General features: G+C 35.3%; 1 protein-coding gene across 4 annotated transcripts in view; it reads right to left on the bottom strand.

The window, feature by feature from the left end:
- Window positions 1–21257, bottom strand: part of PSME4 (proteasome activator subunit 4) — a 115371-nt gene that overhangs the window by 80641 nt on the left and 13473 nt on the right. Inside the window, exons 2-5 of one of the 4 annotated variants that reach the window (XM_072635572.1) lie at window positions 13460–13600; window positions 8237–8353; window positions 4053–4112; window positions 529–573 (exon numbers count right to left, since the gene is read on the bottom strand). In XM_072635572.1, the coding sequence (XP_072491673.1) occupies window positions 529–573; window positions 4053–4112; window positions 8237–8353; window positions 13460–13600 (363 nt within the window). Of the gene's footprint in view, window positions 1–528; window positions 574–2862; window positions 2929–4052; window positions 4113–8236; window positions 8354–11089; window positions 11169–13459; window positions 13601–21257 lie in introns of those variants that run through there. The other 3 variants (XM_072635571.1, XM_072635574.1, XM_072635573.1) reach the window with 3 other exon arrangements.

Genomic DNA, 21257 nt, shown 5'->3' with positions numbered 1-21257 from the left:
TAGTGAAACATCTGGGGTTAAATTATTTAATATAATGTGGTTCTGTAACTTAAATATATACACAGTAATAGCAAGTCAATTTAGTGAAGTATTTATGGGTGCAGAGGGTAATGGCAAACAAGGGCTATGCCTACACATCGCCAAACATCAAAATGAAAACTGAAAAATTTTGCAAAAACATAATGTCTTGTCCTTAAACATTCAGCCATTAAATATTAATACCTATTATAGTACCAGGTAAACAAATACTTGTTCAATATAGCTATTTTATTGGATTTTCTGATTTTCATTTGGGATGTTCACTGAAATGTAGACATTGGTGCATTTTAGGTACACTGTTAGCATTTAAATATAGTTCATTTTATTTACTGATTAGGAAAAGGAATGAGAACATTTGTATCTCTTCAGGAACTATTTAAGCCTTTTACTGCCTCTTCAAAATGCAATAGCTATTAGAAGGGAAAAAACACTAAACACATACACTAAAGAAGCTAGACTTTATAAACACTAAAGTTAAAAGTTACTTACGGTCGGCAGCTTTTCACGAGTGTTTTTAGAACATTTTCTACAGAACTGGGGGGGGAAAGTCATTGAATCAATTAGATTAGTGTATTTTAAGAACAACCCATATAATTAATTCAGTCAACAAATGATTGTGTTTTAAATCTATGATGCAATTAGACACCATCTGTGTACATGCAATAACTAATTCTTTAGATATTTTAGGCATAATCACAAAAATGAAAACAATTCTTAAATCTATTTTTTTCTTCTCCCTGCTATTATATTCAGGGAACAACTAATCCAGTTGGCAAAGAAAAATCACTTTCCCTCTTTACTAACTATAACAATCTCCATAGCTAAACACTGCGTATGGTATATATACATCAAGTATACAACAGTTTTCATTTCAAAACCTAATTCTTAGTTTTCAGTAAAGTCTCTACATAAATAAGAAATTACAAACATATCAAAATCTGTTGTGCATGCATTTATATCTATTGCCAGAAAAGGTATATTTTTTTCTGTAACCTACCAGTTAATTTTTCAAGCCTCTTTGTTACTTGTTGACATATTTTTATCAAGAATATTATCTATTTATTAGCTAATTTAGTCTGGAGGGTTTAACCAATGCTCTAAATTTAAAAAGATGATTAATATGCCCACCTGTAAGGTAGAGATCTGTATGTAATTTTTTTAAACCTGCAACCAATGTTGCTTTACTTTTTAAGTCACAGTGTCCTTTCATTCATATGTATAAATATATATATATGTATATGTGTATACACATACATACATATACATATATATTTATATATTTTACCAGAATGGTAGATTTTCATTGATAATTATTATTGTAGCTGATACTAAAGAGATAAAGTATGCCCCATTAATAACAAAATATGGAAGGATAAATAATGAGTAGAATCTAACCTATGTCTAAAGGGGTAGTCAAGGACTTTGACCTGAAATCTTACAGATGTTATGTCACTTGTAGTACAAAGACAGATATATAAGGAATCTATATCTATATGTGTGTATATATGTACACACATATAAGCATAACATATAGACATAAAATAAATATTCTCATAATTTCTATTATTTATTTTAAATTAGGCAAATTTTTTAGGCAATTTCCCCAAATGAAAACTTGAAGTTCTTACAGAAGGCTGTATTAAATTATATTCAATACACAAGTGACATGAAAGTTTATCCAATTTCTCTGAAAAATTAAGAACAATTTTGAAATATTCAAATGACAAAATTACAAATAAAATTAAGCAGACAAATAAATAGGATAATCACAAGAGATGTGAAACTTTGAGAAAATTGTCTTCAAAACTTAAAAGTATTCTAATATTAAACAAACTCTTAAGAAAACCTGGACACATCTCTGACAAAATTAGGTTCTGAAAAAGGAAAAGAAGGCCATAGCCAGAGAACCATCATGGAACACTTCCCATAAAACTTTTGGTTGATTTTGCTTCTGACAAAAAGCTAAAAATTCAGATAGGCAGAGAAAATGGCGATGAAGAGTTTAGTTTACAGGTCCCCAAGGCTGTTTGCCTTGGTAGACAGCCAGACTTTTCAATTAGATTTAAAATACCAGAAGGCAAAAAGGATATAGAACCCCTAAAATTGCCTAATTTCATGCTAGGTAGAGAGCGGACATACACTACATTTTTGTCAACCAACACAAGTCAAAGGTAGTGAATTTTAATCAAGATTGTTAGTTTTTCTCTTAGTTTATAACATAAAACTAAATTTGGAAATTACATAGAGAACTATTAAGATTTCATTATAGAGGAAAGAAGAGAATCATCCAGGTTCCTAGTCAAATAAAATATTATGAGATACTTTTTAAAAATTCTAGAATGGCAAACTGAGGGAATAAATGGATAACACTTATTCAACAGGTCAGAGCACAACACAATGTACAAAATGTTTTTGAAATTATTTCTTCAAATTGATTTTACTCCTTTTAGGTGAATAAATGATATTTTAAAGTGGTTTAGATCCCATACAGCTAACCTGCTATTTCCATTACAGTAATATTGTTACTGCACCAGCAGGCTTTTTACATACTTTCATGTCACTGAATACAAGGACTGATAAATAATTCTAAAAAAGCAGTCACTGGTTGCTGCATGGTTTTTCTAATAATCTGGTTCTCTCTGCCCCATTTTAGAAAGGATGGCAGCTAACTGGTGACTGCCAACACAACAGAAGAGAGTGAGATATGTGTGAATGTGATTAATTTCCTCCAAATAAAGCCAATTTACAAACCCATCCTTACATAAAATGTCTGTATCATTGGATATAGGTTCTTTATCCAGAAAAGGGTACAGTCTCTCTAACCTGTGATATCTGTATATTGACCTTTTGTGATTCTTGTAATCTCTCAAGATGGAGGGAACAATGTTTCTGTTTAAAAATAAAATAAAAGGTTAAGGCTAGAGGCTACTGTTTATATTTCACTAATTTTTAAAGGAAGTGAAATATATCACAATGTTTTTCCAAGAGTTGGAAATTTATTTTATGACAATGAAGACATAATTCTAATCTCTACTCCTTTGATGATGATGATGGCATTACTAACAGAAAGGATCTATGCAGTAACTAGGGAAAGTCAACTTTTAGCTTTATTGGTGGGTTCACCCACATCACAATTTCTCTCACAAAAGTTATGCTATAATTAAAAGAAAACGTAATCCCCTTCGATCAATGCTTTGCAAGCAAATGTGGTACTATTATGAATTCCTTTAGGAAATCATCAAACTTAATGCCTTATCTCCAACAGATGAGTGACCACAAGGACACTCCCTTCTATCAGGAGCAGGTTTTATGAAAGTGGGCTAACCCAGATTTGAAAGTTTCTGCTTCCTGAGACATCTATCTTCTAAGCCACTGCAACAAAGTTTACTTTCTAAGCTCAAGTGTAGAATTGATGGATATGCTACCATGACAAATAACATTCAAATCTGAGACCTTGAACATACTCAGAGCAGCTTTTGATTTCACTAACAATTCCGCACTTGAACTTTTGCTCATGAGAAAGTAAATGCACACAGGGTAATGTTAAAAACTCTAAGTTCTGCTAAAATTTATTCATATTTTCCTTAATTCTCTTATGACTTAACATAGTTACTACTCACACAATCTTCTCCATCAAGCAATTTCCAAACACTTCATTTTGAAGAAGCGTTCACTTTGACATGCTTTTCCTAAACCTAAATGGACACCAAGTCCTACCAAAAGTTAATTAGTCAAACAATTATCCATTTTACATTTAAACCTTCAAATTCTGATATTTGTCAGTTTAATTAGCAGGTAGCCATTTTCCAACTGCCACTTCACACAAAATATAGTTCTAAATAATTCCACTATTAGAAAGGTTTAAATACAGTGCGACATTCTCATTAACAGTGGTGTAATGTTAACATTGATTTTTCATTACAATTATTTATAGGAAAAAAGTTATACCTGTGTGACAAGTGTTACAATATAACCAACCAAACATGCAAAAGAAATATAGCAATAATCCTTACCACCTATGTAAAACATTAAGGACAATTGTTTTAGGTGATGACAAGCCTGGTCGACTTGAACTGAATATGAAAAAAGAAATATGTACAGAAAAACTTTAATGAAGCCTTATTTTTTTAAAGACCATAACCGCAAACAATTTATGAAGGAAATTTTACATCATCTTGGCAACAATCAAATCCTTAGTTTTTAATCTTCAAATAAATCTACAAAAATGAAAATACAATGTTCCCAAAACACCATCTGAGAACTAATCGCACTGCCTACCAACTAAACAGCTCTCTGTACTCTATTTTAAATTGTAGTTGTAATGCAAAAACTAGTGGACTTGGAGTTGAAGGACCTAGGTTCAAAACCTAGTTCTACTGATCTGAGCATTTCTTTTTTATGAGATAAGAACACAGAGCTAGATGATCTCTCTCTAAGGTCCCTTCTAGCTGCAAATCCTGTGAAATTACTACAGAACCATTAGAGAAAATGTTTCATTTCATCAGCCTAACATTGTGCAGTTAAGAAGAAATCCTGATCGTGTTTCTGGCAATAGCTTGAATTCAAGGACGTGGCCTTTCCAGGAAACTATACATGCAAGACAAGAATATATCATTCTCAGGTGCTATGTGAAGAAGCAACTTCACACTAAAAATGTACACGTACTTTTAAGCACGACAGCTCAAACTCAAACAGTAATACAAAAAATCAATAAAATGTCCAAGAAGAGCTATTACCAGGAAGAAATAAAACACGTAATTTCTTCAGAAGCACATACCTATTGGAGAAACACTGATGGATACATAAGGAAAATAACATCACTAAAAAGCAGAAGTTGGTTAAAATTACTTATGTGCTTTAAAGAACAAACTATATTATTCAGTAATTTTTCTGTAAGATATTTCATTATAACTATTGCCTTGAGGGGGCAGTTAGGTGACGCAGTGAACAGAGTATTGGCCCTGGAGTCAGAAGGACCTGACTCAAATCGGGCCTCAGACACTTGATATTTGCTAGCTGTGTGACCTTGGGCAAGTCACTTAACCCCAATTGCCTTGCCTTCCCCCCTTCAAAAAAAAATAACTACTGCCTTTATGAAGCTTTTTTTATGGGTTACAAAAGGTTTCAACTAAATAATTTAGACTGCTGCGTAAAATAGATTCATACTGACAAAATAATGCAAGAAAGCGAAGGAATTTGTTTATAGGTCCATTCAAAGTCTCAGAAAAAAAATTCATACAAAGCTTTTAAAAGTCCTTGAAGTCTTATAACATGCCTAGACTATAACCCAAGCTTCTAGTAAGTGTGGAAAGATAAACATTTTAATTTTCTAGCTGATCTTTCTGGAAATGGCACAAGGATATTTCAAAATATATACTATATCAATATCTGATATACATGTCTGTAAACATGCATAAATTTCTCCTTATGCTAACAGATTTGTTCTCTGAAAAGTGGTTTTTTTCCATATTTCCTCCCTCTTAGATAAAGACCTTTTAGAAAATGGCATCAGCTTTAGCACTATCACTAAAATACAAGGGGCTTGATCATTTAGACAGCAGTTTAAATATGTGATAACCCAGATACAAAAAGCAAATCATTTTAGAATTTAAGAGGCATATAACTGATTTAAAAAAAAATACAAAATTTCATTTGTAATTCTAAAAAAAAGAATGCTAAATTACTAAAAAGGAAGGTTGAACATTTTTGGCAGTTCATCTCTCTTATTACAAGAAAAAAAGGTTAGAGGTAAGAATTATATACAAAATGACTAAAAGATTTGCAGGACAATGTTCAGATATTTCAGTATTTCAGCATTTCGGAAAGAAGTTTGCTGGGACATTTGTTCCACAACGTTGCTTCTGTCAGATGAGCTCTATAACTTTGAAAAAAAAAATTTTAATGCCCTACTCTACATATATATTCTTTATATATCCTCCATTGACTTATAATAGCTACACAATGCTCATCTAAGGAGAGGCAGTGTGGGGCAGAAGGAATACTCAGTAAGAAAACCTGGAAGTTACATGAACTGGCTTGAAATCTTGTGTCTGCTATGTGACCTGCTATGTGACCAGCTGGCACCTCAAACTGAACACGTAAAGAACTAAACTCTCCCCTCCTCACTCCTATCCCCAAATCTGCTCACTTTTAACTCACCTATTTCTGTTGATTTAATACATTCTGTAAGACATTCAGGCTCAAAGTGTGATTTCTTCTTCTTTACCCTTCCCTCTTCCCCCTAAGACCCATTATTTACCAAATCACAATATCTCTCTTACCTGAAGACTCCTCATAACTTTTACCATCCTCATAACCTCTATTTTTTTATTACGTTTGTAATAGCATCCAAATCCATCTCCCTAATGCCATTCTCTATCTTTCCCATCTTTCACAAAATTAACAAAGTAATACTAATGCACAAGTCTTATCACATCACCTCTCCAATCATGCTTCTGTGGCTTCCCACTGACTATGTAGTAACATATATCCTATATTTGAAATTTCATAATCTTGTTCAAACCTACACTTTTCATTTTTTCCTCATGTCATCACTCTCCTTCATAAATTCAATGTATTCATTATTCTTATTTTGCCTGTTCCTACCCTCTGTGCTTTTATATATGTCCTCCATTCTGGGAATTAACTCTCCTCACATACTTCCCTACTGGAATCCCTTTCTTTCTCTAGGAAAATATATAGGGGTAGGTGTGTGTGTGCGTGCGCGCGCACTTCGATAGCACTTTATTAACGAAGGTTTATAAAGGGTTGTCCATATAAGAACTCTGTGAAATTGTGCAAGTATTGACACAAAAGGAAACTGAGGTCTGGAAAGGTGTAATGATTTGCCCATGGTCACAGAGTAAGCATTGGAGTAAAAACTCAAATGGTAAGGTCTATATTCTTTCTACTATCACCATGTTACCTCTAACACTTCCTGCCTCAAGAAGCTTACAATCTTATGGGAGGGATAAGTACAAAAATCACCATAACAGTGTAAGAGAGGTCTGCACAATGTGACATAGCTTTAAGGAAGAAGGGAACATTTCTAGCTAAGAGCAGAAGTGAAATTGGGGAAGGTTTCATGGAGAAACACCTGATCTGAGTTTTAAGCCATCATATAAACAAACTACGGTTATCTTGGTAGCCCTGGTACCTTGTACTATGCAGAAACTTTACAAATAGGTGTACTGCATGAACTGAAAATATGCCACTTGTTAACAATAGGGTGATGGATAAAGCTTAAACTATTAACTAAAATAAAACTCAAGAATTAGCATTACAAACATACTCACCTTATTTACAATTGATTCATTCTCTTGAATAGAGAATTATTTACATTTACTAAATATATTCAAAGAGTAAAAAATAGAAAATCTACAAAAATACTTACTGTTTGGAGTAACTACATCATAACATGATTATAGGGGCATAGTTGGATGTTTACAAACAAATCTTAACTTGGCAGAGAAAGGGCATACAAAGCACAGAGTGAAAAAACACAGAATTTGGAAACAAACCTCCTGGGTTTAAATTCTTGACATGACCAAAATGTCCTTGGGCAAGACATTTCATCTTTATAAAATCAGGGATCTGCACTAGATGACGGAAGGGGAAAAAATGGAAATGTTTCTGACAAATTAAGAAGGCAGACTTTGAAATTATGAGGTAAAACAGCAAATAAATCAAATACCTAGGAAAAAAAACATTTCCCAGAAGCTCTAACGAAAAATAATTTATACTACTTTGACCCCAATGTGCCAAAACATTATGAAAAAATGAGGAAGGACATGACTGGGAAGGACACGCATGACAGATCAGTAGGGGAGTATAGTCATCATTATGGGATTCTGCAATCAATTCTGAAATTACCATTAAGCTCACATACTCTGTAAGGACTAGCATAAGTTCTAAAGCAGCAATGAGAGGTCTTGAAAGAACCAGAGGCTGTGTATGAAAGCATCACACACAGCCCAAGAATCATGGTTTAAATATCACTTGAGTTAACTATGGAATAGGGACTTAGATCAAGGAATATGAATAATTTATTATGTCAAGGAATGAATCTTTATAAAATTATAAATTTATAAAATCATAAAATCCTTTACAAAAGTTTGCTTCAGGAAAGTAAAGATATCACAATCAGTTCCCTAAAAGTCTACAGCCCTCTAATATATATTTGAAATAGAATACTTACTTAGGAAACCAATTCAATCCCAGGTGTTCTGTTTTGGAGTATAATATTCGCTCTACCATGTCATATAGTGGTCTCCAAGGTAACTCCAAGTCATCTCTTGAAAGAAGTTCCTTTTTCCTAAATTAAAAATAAATTATAATTTTACTTTTAAATTAAGAAGGGCATGTGCATTTAATGAATATTATTTTTTTAAATAAATCATAAGACTCCCTTGAAAGCATTTCATTTTGGAAGAGTGTTTTACCTTTTACAATTTAAATGAAGGCAGTGGGCAGAACATCATGTTACAAAGACAGCATCAAGTACAAATGGATATACAAGAAATTAATACATTAATGAGTCTTTATTGAAAAGCAACATAATGAAGTGGAAAGAGTGAGAGACTTCTGAATTGTTAGAATTATACTGAATCACAGTTCTGTGATTTATTACTATGTGACTTTGGGCCAGTTGTTTAACTTCTTGGGACCTCAATTTTCTGCTATAAAAGTAAGTGGTCAGACTAGATGATTTCTAAGATCTTTTTTAACTTTAAATCTAAGATACTATTGAGTACTTACTATATGCCTAAAAATGCTCTGAAAGAGACAAAAAATTCAAGTGATCTCTTTCCTTTAGAGATTGAGAACATAGTTGAGAGTTGAACAGAACTAAGAGACATAAAATGATCAACAAATGTTAAAAACTTTGCGGCAGTGACTAACTGCCAGTGACTCTGACAGCAATATGGTGACTCAGTGAAGAGGTAAGATGCAAGTTGACAGTCACTGATCACTAGCACTAAGTTCTTATGTCTTCAAGAGCCTTATTTAAAATAACCTCAACTGAGTTACTTCTAGTAGGTAAGTAACAAGAATCTGCTAACTTTAGGTTAATAAATAATCTGAAGTACTATGAAACAGAGAAAAAACACTTTAGAAAGTCCATGGTTTAATTTTTTTAAAGTCTTTCTGAGGAACTCCCAACTGAGAAGTCCTGCATGGCAGTTACAAGAGCTACAGAAAAACTAAGGAAACATGAAGGGTGAGAAGTGTTCCAATGACACAGATTACTCTATGTTTACATTTCTTTAAGAGCAAATTATCAACTGTTTTTCTTCAAATTGCATGATGACATACGCACCAGGAGGTTAAAAGACTAGGGGAATACCTTCCAACTCTTCATCTTGTTAGAGACAAGGGAATATTCCTTAGTAGAAATTATAGTTGTGTGGCATTTTATGTATATAATCTCATTAAAAAAAAAAAAACTTAAAACAATCCTATGGGAGAGTAGGTACAGCTGTTATCTCCATTTTATAGTAAAGTGAGAAAACTGAGGCTTAAACAGGTTAAGTGATCTGCCCAGGTTGTACTTCTTCCAAGTGTCTGAGGCAGTAACTGAATCCAGATCTTACTGACTCCCTATCAAGTATCTACCCACTATGCCACCTTGAAATTATGGGAAAATGCTTTAGGAAGAAAACCAAAAAGAAACTCCTAAGAGTCAAAGTAGGATTCTAAACTGTTTTAGGAGACAGCAGAAAGAGACAAAACTATTCAAACTACCTAAGAAATTAAAGTGTTTTTTTCCCATAAAGAGTAAAGAGAAACAATTTCCTATGTTCCAGAACAATGATAATAAACTAAAGTTAATGCCAAGAAAGAGACTCAGCGGCCATAGAACAAAATGAGATCTAATGGCTGATTTCTGTTGAGGGTTATGAAGGTAATCATCTGTCAACCTGGCCTGAATAACCAGGAGATATGCTTATTTCCTAGGACTTTCACACAAGACTTGTCAAACCTGATGACCACTATCCACTTCCAGTGATACATGTGGAAACAAATGATTGATTCTTTCAGAGCAACCTAGAAGGCATTTTTTAAGAGACTGTGATGTCCTAAAGTTAAAGACCTTAGGAATATTAGTGGGATTTTCATTACTGTTGTGAATTGAAGCTAGGGACTTCAGAAGAAAAGGATGGCACAGGAAAAGAACAGCTATCTAGACATGTCAGAAATTAAATTCAGAATTCTGGACCAGGGCTTAAGAAAAGAATGTCTTGGCCAGGGATGAGAGGCTGGGAATCTAAGAAAAGCTTGGAAGAATATATATGGCTAGAAACTTGTACATGTAATGCTGTGACCAAGAGGATCTTAAAATGAAAATGGTGCGGGTTGTTACTGAGTCAAATGCTAGGGATTACTACAGATATGACAATAGAAGAACAGGAATGGAGGGGTGTGAAGGATTAACATTCTTGTCTTTAGATATCTACATAGAAATGTACAGAACACTGAATACAAAGTGAAAAACAATTAGATAGTGGATAAGAAGACTCAATAAGGTACCAAAGTACCTACCTTCAAATCCTAATTCTCTTGTTTCTACATATGCAACCTCTTAAGCAACCTCTCGGGATATCAAGGTTCTCATCAAGAAAATGACGAAGAAATATTCTATAAAAAAATTCCTTCCAGCTCTAAAGCCTATGAGCACATGAACATTACAGACTTAGGTCGTACAATTCATGACACAGCAAAGGAAAAGTAAATCTTAGAGCTAAATTAGCTTAGAGCTAATGGTAGAGTTGTGGAATATCATTGAACATTAAAATACACACACGCACATACACACAAACATACCCCTACATGGAAATCCCCCTAAGAAGGAATTATGGAGGAAGATCAATGAAAAGAAAAACAGAATAGCTATTATGGTTGGAATATATTATATAGCTTCAAGCCAGAAAGAGAAAATGGGTAATGAGTTCCAAAAGTAGTTCACACAGCTGACACAGAAGTAGGCTACAAACTGAAGGGGAACTTGGGAACTTCAACTATCTGGATATTTTAAAGGCTAAAAGCATACCAGCTGAGAAAGTCTTGCCTTGTTGATAATTTCATCCTTCAGGAGATGGAGTAGAGAAAATGAGAAGTTGCACAAGCCTGATTATAAACAAATTATTTCCTACAAAAGGGGAAAGAGAATAAATTTTTTAAAGAAAAGATTCTCAACCTCAGATGTGTGAACTTGTTTTTGTTTTAATATCTTGATAACTGTTTCAACATGATTGGAGTTTGCTTTTTCCTAGTCCTGTTTATTTTAGTTATACTTTTAAAAACATTATTCTGAGAAAGGATGCCTGGGCTTCACCAGACTGCCAAAAGGGTCCATGACACAAAAATGTTAAGCATTCCTGCTTTAACCTCACAGGTCAACAACTTTGACTCTTGATTCCCCGCAAAATTCTTAATGGCTTCTGAACATTTGTAAAAGGAGCGGCTGCTTCATGTAAGTCATGCCAGGTTTACCTAATTTCCTTTTATGACAGGGTTACTACACTAGAAGTGCTGGAAATGTCAAGCATTATATATTCAAATTATAGGAAGGCATTTGATAAAGTCTTCCCCTAATTCCTTGGAGATGAGAGCAACAGCAAAAGATACTATATAATAGTACATCTGGATATTTTTGGAACTGAATGAAGGTTTCAACAGATTGGAGTAATAGATTAATGTTAGCAGAGTATAAAAGGGTTCTTGGCCCTCGTCTATCACAAAAATATAGACCAAGTCAAGTATAGTATGCTTGACTCCAGTGTTCCAGTCAGAACACATTTTAAGAGAGGCAATAGGGTGGAATAAAAAGAGCTCTAGAATTAGAGTCAGAGAAATCTGGTTTGAATTTTGGCATTCCTAATCATTACCCTGCAGGACCCTGGAAAATAACAAAGCAAAACAATGGCCCTCAGTTTCCTTGTTTGTTAAATGAAGAGGGTCTGATGACCTTTAAGGTTCCTTCTAGCTCTAAATTCTTCTAGAAACCTCAGAAATGTCTGGCTTAGTTCTGGGTACAACATTTTAGGAAAGACACTGAGAAATAAAATAGGTAGAAATAAAGAGTCTATCACAAGACCCACTGAAATATATCCAAGGATGCAAAATCACAAAAAAGCACTGTTTGGAAAACCTGGGAATGTTTCATTTAGATTTAACAGAGTCTGTTATATAGATAAAAGATCATGCTTGTTTTTATTCAGGAGGAGATGTCAACATCCTATGAGGAAAAATTTAAGAGTTGCCATTAAGACAACTCTTACGTGCCACCTCACACCTATCAGATTGACTAATATGACAGAAAAGGAAAATGATAAATTTTGGGAAAAGATGTGGGAAAATTGGGACACTAATGAATGTACTATTGGTGGAGCTGGGAACTAATCCAACCATTCTTGAGAGCAATTTGGAACTATGCCCAAAGGGCTATAAAACTGTGCATACCCTTTGACCCAGCAATACCACTACAATGTCTGTGTCCCAAAGAGATTTTTAAAAGGTGGGAGGGGAGGGGAGGAATGATTTATTCCTTCAAAGATATTTATAACAGTGCTTTTTGGCAAAGAACTGAAAGTTGAGGGGATGCCCATTAGTTCAGGAATGGCTGAATAAGTTGTGGTATATGACTGGAAAATGATTGCACTTTAAGAAATTATGAGGAGGATGCTTTTAGAAAAACCTGCAAAGACTTATATGAAGTGAAACAAAGCAAAGTGAGCAGAACCAGGATAATGTCGTACATATTAAGAGCAATACTGTACAATGAAGAACTGTGAATGACAGTCTTTCTCAGCAACATGATGATGCAAGTCAATTCCAAAGGACTCATGATGAAAAATGCTATACACTTCCAGAGAAAGAACTAATGGAGTCTGAATGAAGATTGAAGCATACTATTTTTCACTTTTTTTTTTTTTGCATGTGCGTATGTTTCTTGGTCTGTGTTTTCTTTTATAACAAGGCTAAGACAGAAATACGTGTTATGTGATTTTACGTGTATAACCTGTATCAAATTGTATGCATTTGGGTGGAGGGAGGGGTGGGAAGCTATGGAACTCAAAATTTTAAAAAACATGTTAAAAATATCTTTTACATGTAACTGGGGAAAAAATAAAATATTATTGGGAGTGGGGGGAGGAGAGAAGAACAGTTGCCCAGAAGTGGAATAGGTAACCTCATGGGTAAAGTTGCTCTATCAACGGAATTCATCAAGTGGAAAATGAAAAATAACTTGCTGAGTATGATGTAGGGAAGGTTCCTGCAACCAATAAAGTTACAAGTATGGTAACAGCATTCACCAGAAAGTTTCCAAATAGAAATCCTTTATTAAGTCTTGCCATCAGAGAACACATATTTAATCTCCTAAAACCCTCCTGGGAAAAAATCCCAGATTCCAACTTACTTTAAAAGATTTATCAAGAGACGGGCAAATCCCTGCATCATGCTAATCTCCAGTTTCGGAATTGATACCAGCTCATATAATAACTTGATAAAAAGTACATGATCTTCTTTGCTAAATTTTCTTCCATAAAGCCGAATATACCTAAAAAGGGGGAAAAAATGTTATATAAACACAGAATTGATATGACTTTTAAAAAAGCATATATCTTACCAATCATTTAAGTAACAATTTTCATTTCTGTGTAGTTTTTCCATGTTTTCCCTAATTCCATTTCCTCTCAAGATATAAATGTGCAAACAATTCTCATATTTACTTTTTACAGAGGATCATAATTTTAAGTTAATACTTGAGATTTAGTCATCCTAGAGAGACATTTAATAATTGATGCAAAATTTTAAATTATATTTCTGTGTATTAGTCTGTATTTCACCACAAGGCACCTTGAAAACATAAATTCAGAATTCTCTTCATAGGCAAAATTTAATTCAAATGAATAATGTAATTGTAGACGTCCTGTGAAGGATTTAAAAACAAAGTCTATCCACAGAAATCACTTTTCATAATACAAACTATAAAGAGGAAGAATAAATGTAGAAGGCACAATTTAAATCTTCCGTAACAGGGCCTCTGAAGTGTGCATATGATTTTATCAGAGCTATGAAATGTGTTATAGATCTAATACTGATTTCCAATTATTAAACCATATTTAAAATGAAATCATTTTGTTTTTGTGTTAGCTGGGCCCTAGTTTACATTTTCTTTGAAAGAAAAACATTTATACTTTTGAGTCAATACAGTACACAATAAAAACTTTACATTTTAAGTCCCCAATTTCCCCCTACAAATTTACTTGAATTCAAATAGTATGAATCATAAACAAGCCATAACAAATCATAAATAAGTTTTCTTTAAAGTAATTACTACTCAACATTTACTAAAAATAGCAATAATAACAACAGCATTTATATATCACTTCAAGGTTTTCAAAACATCACCTCATTTTATCCTTGTACAATTATTCCTTCCACATCACACTTTTTCCCATAGTGGTTTCAATATATCACAGGTTGGCATAAGACATTAAATGACAATTTGAGGGGGTTTTGTAGAAACTGTAGATGACACCGAGCCTATGACTAAATACTTAACCCAAATTTTAAAATAAGGAACTGTAAACATCCCATAGAAGAAAAAATCAAACTTCTCTTGTACAACGGAAGGTGAAAAAATTTTATGCTGATTTTCCAGATTGTAGAAGTGTCACACTCCTAATTTTCATGATGTGGAAGGGATCGCTGCAATAACCTAGGGAGGCAGATGGTATTACCCATTTTAGAGGAAAATGAGGCAGAGAGAGGTTCAGGATCTAAAAAAGAATGATACTTCTAACTTTGATTTGGGACATAAAAGTCTGCCATACATGAACAATCTTAAACTTTCTGAGGCAGGTGAAATATTCTGATTTTACAGAAAGTAAGGCAGACAATAGGAAAGGTAATATGTGAAATAACTTCTTTGTTCAAGTACTTTCAACACCCCCACAGCAGATACATTCTTCTACTACTCTCAAATACCTAAAAGTCAAAACATCCTTATATTGATATAATAAAACGTTTAGAATATTAAGGGAAATAATATCCATTAACCCAAAGATTCCATTCCTAGCCATATATTCCTCCAAGGAAAACAATCCTTCCTTCTTTGCAGAAGTATGGGGACTACAAATGTGCCACACTATATATACTACTGCATGATATTTTTGATCTGTTGATGAGTTTTGCTGAATTAGTTTTTTTCCTTCCCTTATTATAAGGAGTTGCTCTCTGAGAAAGGGAAGAGGGATATACTGAAAATAGTTGATGCAAAAACAAGATATCAATGAAAATTAATTTTAAAAAATATTTATGATTGAACACTATAGCATGCTATCAATCACTTATGAAGACAACACTGACTAGACATCAGTGAGAGAGAACTACTTCATTTCTTTCACTGCAATATCTTATAGCATGATGTGGTCCTCCTTCTGGACAAAGCTAAAATCACTGCCCACTAGGTGGCCTTTTCCTTGATATTGCCAAACCCTTAACTTCTCTTCTAGGACATTTCTCCATCAGTTATCTTCACTCTCCTATTATCTTCTTCTCCTTACCTACTAACATAATTTCCTCACACTATGGAAACACCTGAAAGCCCTAAATATAATCAGGAGGAACTTCCATAAAATATTCCACAGTCAACGATGACAAGTTCATTCATAGAACACCTAAGGTGTTCTATATCCTTAAAAAGGTAGCCATGCTCCAGCCACTTCCCAAGCAATAATCACTCTCCTCTCCTCTCTCCTTCACTGCCAATGACAGAGACTGGATTTGTGATTTCACTAGTATAAGGAATTCCCAGGTGAAGAAATTTCTACCATTGCAGACCAGCACCTTCTCTATAACATACAGTCTGAGAGAGCTGCCAGAGCATGAGAGACTAAAAGATTTGTCTACAATCACATAGCCAATGTGTCAAGAGGCAGAACTTGAATCCAGGGCTCCCAGGCTTTCAATATCAGCTCTCTAGCTTTTGTTCCATGCTGCCTAAGCTTCTACAAAAACAATCTACACTTGTTGCCTCTTCCACTTCCAACCACTAACTCCTTAAACCCCCACAATCTAGCTTCTATTTTCAATACTCCTGCTTCTCTCAAGAGATCCTTAATTATTTCCTTATCATCAAATCCAAAAACTTTTCTTTCAGTCTTCATCAGTTTTGATCTTCATGAAGCAGAGATACTTTTGATTATCAATTCCTTTTCTGCCTTGGTTTCCATGGCACTCAGTTCTCATGGTTTCCATCTTCCCTCTGACAGTTCATTCTGTCACTTGGTCCAGCTCCTCCTCATCCTTTAATTCATTAAATAGTGCCATTCCCTAACTCTCTGTCCTTGGCCTCTTTTCCCTTGGCCATCTCAATCGCTTCTGTAGTTTTAATCATCACTTTTAGAAAGATAACTGACAAATCTACAACCACAAGCTAAGCTCCCCAGAATTCTGATTCTGCATTTTCAATAGTTGGCTGTATACAGAGGCAGCCAGGTAGCACTGTCAATAGAGTATAAAAGACCTGCATTCAGATTTGGCCTTGGACTCTTACTAGCTAGTTTCCATAACTGTAAAACAGAGATAAAAATAGCACCTACCTTTCTGGGTAGTTGTGAGGATCAAATGAGATAACATTTTTAAATTATTTGTCAACTTAGCAAAGTACCTGACACATGGCAGGCACTAAATACATGCTTATTCCCTTCCTCCTCTTCCCCTCCATTTCCATACCTCCACCGCCCACTAATATCTCAAAATCACCATGAATTGGTCGAGTTCTAAGCCCTGTCTCCCTTCCCCCCACCGAGCAAAAAAAAAAAAAAAAAGATCCTATACATCCTCTCAACTTCTCTAATACTTTGACTATATCATCATTCTCCCAGATGTGAAACCTTAGAATCCTCTTAGAGCCTTTACATTCCCTAACAACAAACATGCAATGGTAGCCAGTCTCTTAACCTCTTTCCCATTCTTTTCCCTTTTCCATTCTGACTGTCTTTGGAGTTCAAGACTCTTATTACCTTTCCTTTAGACAACCACTGCAGTCTAGCTCATTTTCCTGTCCCCATTCTTTCTGTCTCCATCATGCCACAAAATCTTCCTAACATATCACTCTGATTATATCATTCCTGTACTCAAAAATCAAGATTATCACTGTCTTCCCACTTCCTTCTAAATAAAGCATTAATTTCTTAGGAGGGCATTCTAGCCCCTCCACAATCTTGCTTCAACCTGTTTTCCATTCCCTTTCAGGGACTCTGAATTTTAGCCAATGTGAACTACTCACCACCTTCCATTATCCTGTCCTTTTCTGCACGCAGGCTAACAGGTATACCTGAAATGGCCTTTTCTACTGCTTGCTGAATTCCCGCCCTTCATTCAGGGTCTAACATGGATTTCACCTCTTCCATGAAGCCTTCCAACTTTACTTGGAGATTTCTAATGAGGAGGAAATACATTACCTTCCTAAGTAACCTAGTCTACTTTTGGGTGGACTATAAGGGAGTGCTTCTTTTCAGCATGAGTAAATTTGCCTCTTCACACAGTTTTCAATTTTGCCCTTGGGAGTTAAGAAGAATGAATCTAATTGAGCTTAAGGCTATTGTACTTTGTTGTTAAAATACAGAATTTGTCTGGCTCTTGAGACATAGTAAGTTTTCCCTTGTTTTCTACAATATACCTTTTCCCACAATTAAGTGACTCCTGCGTTTATACACAGCCTAATAAAAATTTCCTCACACTATATTACCTACCTGGAAACATCTGAAAGCCCTAAATATAGTCAGGAGGAACTTTCATAAAATATTCCATAGTCAATGATGACAACAAGTTCATTATCTTCCATCCTCTCACGATAAACAAACAGTGACAGACAACACAAAGCACTTTTTATCTGCCTCCCCTCACAATCTTTTAGAATTAAGCAAATGCTTTAATTTTTATTCTAAGTTAACATTCAAATGCATACATGGGAACAGTAACTTTTTAATAAAATGTAGGATGAAGTTAAATATTTATTTCCACTAAGTATTGAGGATATTAGCCTTATTCATAGTACCAATTATGAAAACTTATGAAAACAAAAAACATTAAACCAAATTAAACCACACTGCAGAAATTTTCAAATGTAACAAAAATCAATAATTTTGCTAGTAGTCCAAAGGGTCAGTAAGTAAAGTTTTGCTGTAAACTTTACCATTAACCAGTTATTTAATTTCAAAGCAAAGGATTTAAGATAACAGTATCATAGATTAAACTGGAAGGGACCTTTTAAGTCACCTATCTAGCCTAATACTTTCAGTTAGTGGGTCAGTCAACAAGTACTTACAAAGCACTTACAACTTGCCAGTTACTAGTTGGTTGTCCTTCCTTCTTGAAGAAGACCAAAATGACATCACCATGATAAAGTGAAATTTCAGTGTGTCCAACTGTGGCTGATCAGACCAATATGAGCTTGGAATGTTCTACCACAGGTTGGGCACAGATAGTCCCTGTGAATATTTGGGTGAATACTCCAAAGTTGCACATCCTACCTTTACTTTGTGCTGTCTGAATTCTGCTTTGCTCACAGAGCACAATACCCTTTCTGATGTGGGCACATCATGCTGAGTGGTCCTGTGCCAGTATCTCCCATGTTGCGCAGTCAAATCCAAAGTTCTTGAGACAGACCTTGACAGAGTCCTTGTATCATTTCTTCTGACCACCATGTGATCACCTGCCCCATGCAAATTCTCCATAAAATAGTCTTTTTGGCAAGTGTACATTTTGAATTCAAACAACATGGCCAGTCCATCAGAGTTGCACTGTCTGAAGCATGGTTTGGCTTGGCAGTTAAGCTAGAGCAAGGACTTCAGTGTCTGGTCCCTTATCCTGCCAGGTGATCCTCAGAATCTTCCTAAGGCAGTTCAAATGGAAGCAATTCAGTTTCCCAGCATGGCGCTGGTAGACTGTCCATGTTTCACAGGCACAAAACAACGAGGTCTGCACAACAGCTCTGTAGACCTTCAGTTTGGTAGTTAGTATAATATCTCTTCTCTCCCAAACTTTTCCTCAGTCTCCCAAACACTGAGCTAGCTCTGGCAATGCATGCATCAACCTCACTGTCAATGTGTACATCCCTGGAAAGTACACTATCAAGGTAAGTGAACTTACCCACAGCATTCAAAACTTCTCCATTTGTTGTAACTGATGGTTCCACGTATGGATAGTGTGATGGCAGCTGATAGAGCACCTGTGTTTTCTTGGTGTTAATTATTAGGTCAAAATTAGCACAGGCAGCAGAGAATTGATCCATACTTTGTTGCTTCTCAGCTTCAGAGGCTGTATTGTGTGCACAATGATCTGCAAATCGAAAATCATGCACCAATACTCCCTCCACTTTGTTCTTGGCTTGTAGCCTTTTCAAACTGAAGAACTTACCATCAGTAAGGTAGTTGACCTTGATGCTGTGTTCATCCTTATTGAAAGCTGAAAACATGGCTAAAAACATCATGGTAAAAACCATGGGAGTAAGCACATAGCCTTGTTTCACTCCATTGGTGACTGGGAAGGCATAAGAGCACTGTTCACTAACCAGAACCCAGACGAACTTGCCATCGTGAAATTGTCATTTAATACTGATGAACTTCTCAGGGCAACCAAATTTTGCTATGCTTTTCCATAAGCCCTTCCATAAGGGGTGTAGGGTGTGTTCAGGGAGGACTAGTACCTTTGGTGAAATGGCTACAAGCCCTTTTCAGGGCTCTTTCTACATTTGGTGTCCACCTGTTCCACCCAATTCTCACTTGTGGCTCCAAGAAGCTGCAGCATGTGTAGCAGCCACACACCCTGGTAAGCTGTTTCGACAGATGGGCCAAACCAAGCTGAGGGTAACCAAGGGGCCTCAAACCCATTGGTGAGTTAGGAGGGAATCTACCCCAAGCATGTGAAGACTTCCTCTGGTGAAATGGGCGGATACTGTTCTAGTGATGGAGATGCAAAGACAGACATTAATTTTCTAGATGCAAAAATTGAGGCCCAGACAGGCATTGACTTATCCAGGGTCACTCAGGTACTAAGTAACAGAGCCAGGACTCAAACTCAGGTCTTCTGACTACTTGTTGGGGGTTCTTTCCACTTTGTCAAAAATTGGAAAATAGTCAAGTTACTCCATTTTACTTCAAAACAGCTTAAAATGCACAAATCTTTTTTTTTTTTTTTTTTTAAGAGCAAGGAACAGATAAATTCCCATGAGGGAAAACTACATCAAATCACTGGGGAAAAAGAGTAAGTAAAAAATGGGTGTGATTCTTAATTCTCCTGTATATTACCAGTGGCCTTGGTCAAATCACCTCTTTAAGGCTTCAGATTTAAAGTCTACGTCTTCCTTTGCATCTCAAGTGCTTAGCACTGTGCTGGAACATTATACTTTCCTTCTGTAAGGGAGGGAACTTTGTATTCAATGACCTCCAAAATCCCTGCTAATTCAAAATCTAAGATGGAACTAAGGCAGCCTTCAAAGGAAAATTTTTATCACTCAACAAATACATTAGCAAAAGAGGAAAAAATGAGCAATGAATTGAATATGCAACTAAAAAAACTAGAAAAAAAATCAACAAATTAATCCCAACAAGCGTAAAAGTGGAACTTTTGAAAATCTGACACACACACACAGCCTATGATGATTCATGCTGATTGAATCCAATATAAATTTATTAACTTGTCTCAATTATACTCAGGGCAGCAAGAGCATTCTTTTACCCTTCCAAATTGATTCTCACTAGTTCACCCTATAAACACCTCCTGGAAACCTCTTCTCAATCCTTTGACTAGCACACCCTATCACCATCTCAGCAAAAGCCCTTGCTTCACATTTTCTCACGGGGGGGGGGGGGGGGGAAGAAAATCAAGACTATCCACTTAACTTTCTCTACTCTTCTTTCTACAATTCCTCCTCTCACAACCCCTCACATCAATAATCACCTCCCCCCACAGCATCTCCTACTTTATTCCAGCTGCTGATGAAGAGGGGACCTTGTTCTTCATAAAGACCACTTTTATACATGCACCCTTGATTTCATCCTTCGTAAGTCCTCCAGAAGACTGGTCCTACTGTCATTCCCTTTCTCTTTCTAATCTTCAGTCTTCCCCTACTTACTGATTCTATCCTTGCAATATACAAAGGGCACTTAAGTCTCCCCCATCCACAAGAGATCTTATCTTTCTTC

Source organism: Notamacropus eugenii, chromosome 1 (genome assembly GCF_028372415.1).
Source record: "Notamacropus eugenii isolate mMacEug1 chromosome 1, mMacEug1.pri_v2, whole genome shotgun sequence".
Lineage (NCBI taxonomy): Eukaryota > Metazoa > Chordata > Mammalia > Diprotodontia > Macropodidae > Notamacropus > Notamacropus eugenii.
Note: the sequence above shows the minus strand (reverse complement) of the source record. Positions and strands in the feature narration are given on the sequence as shown.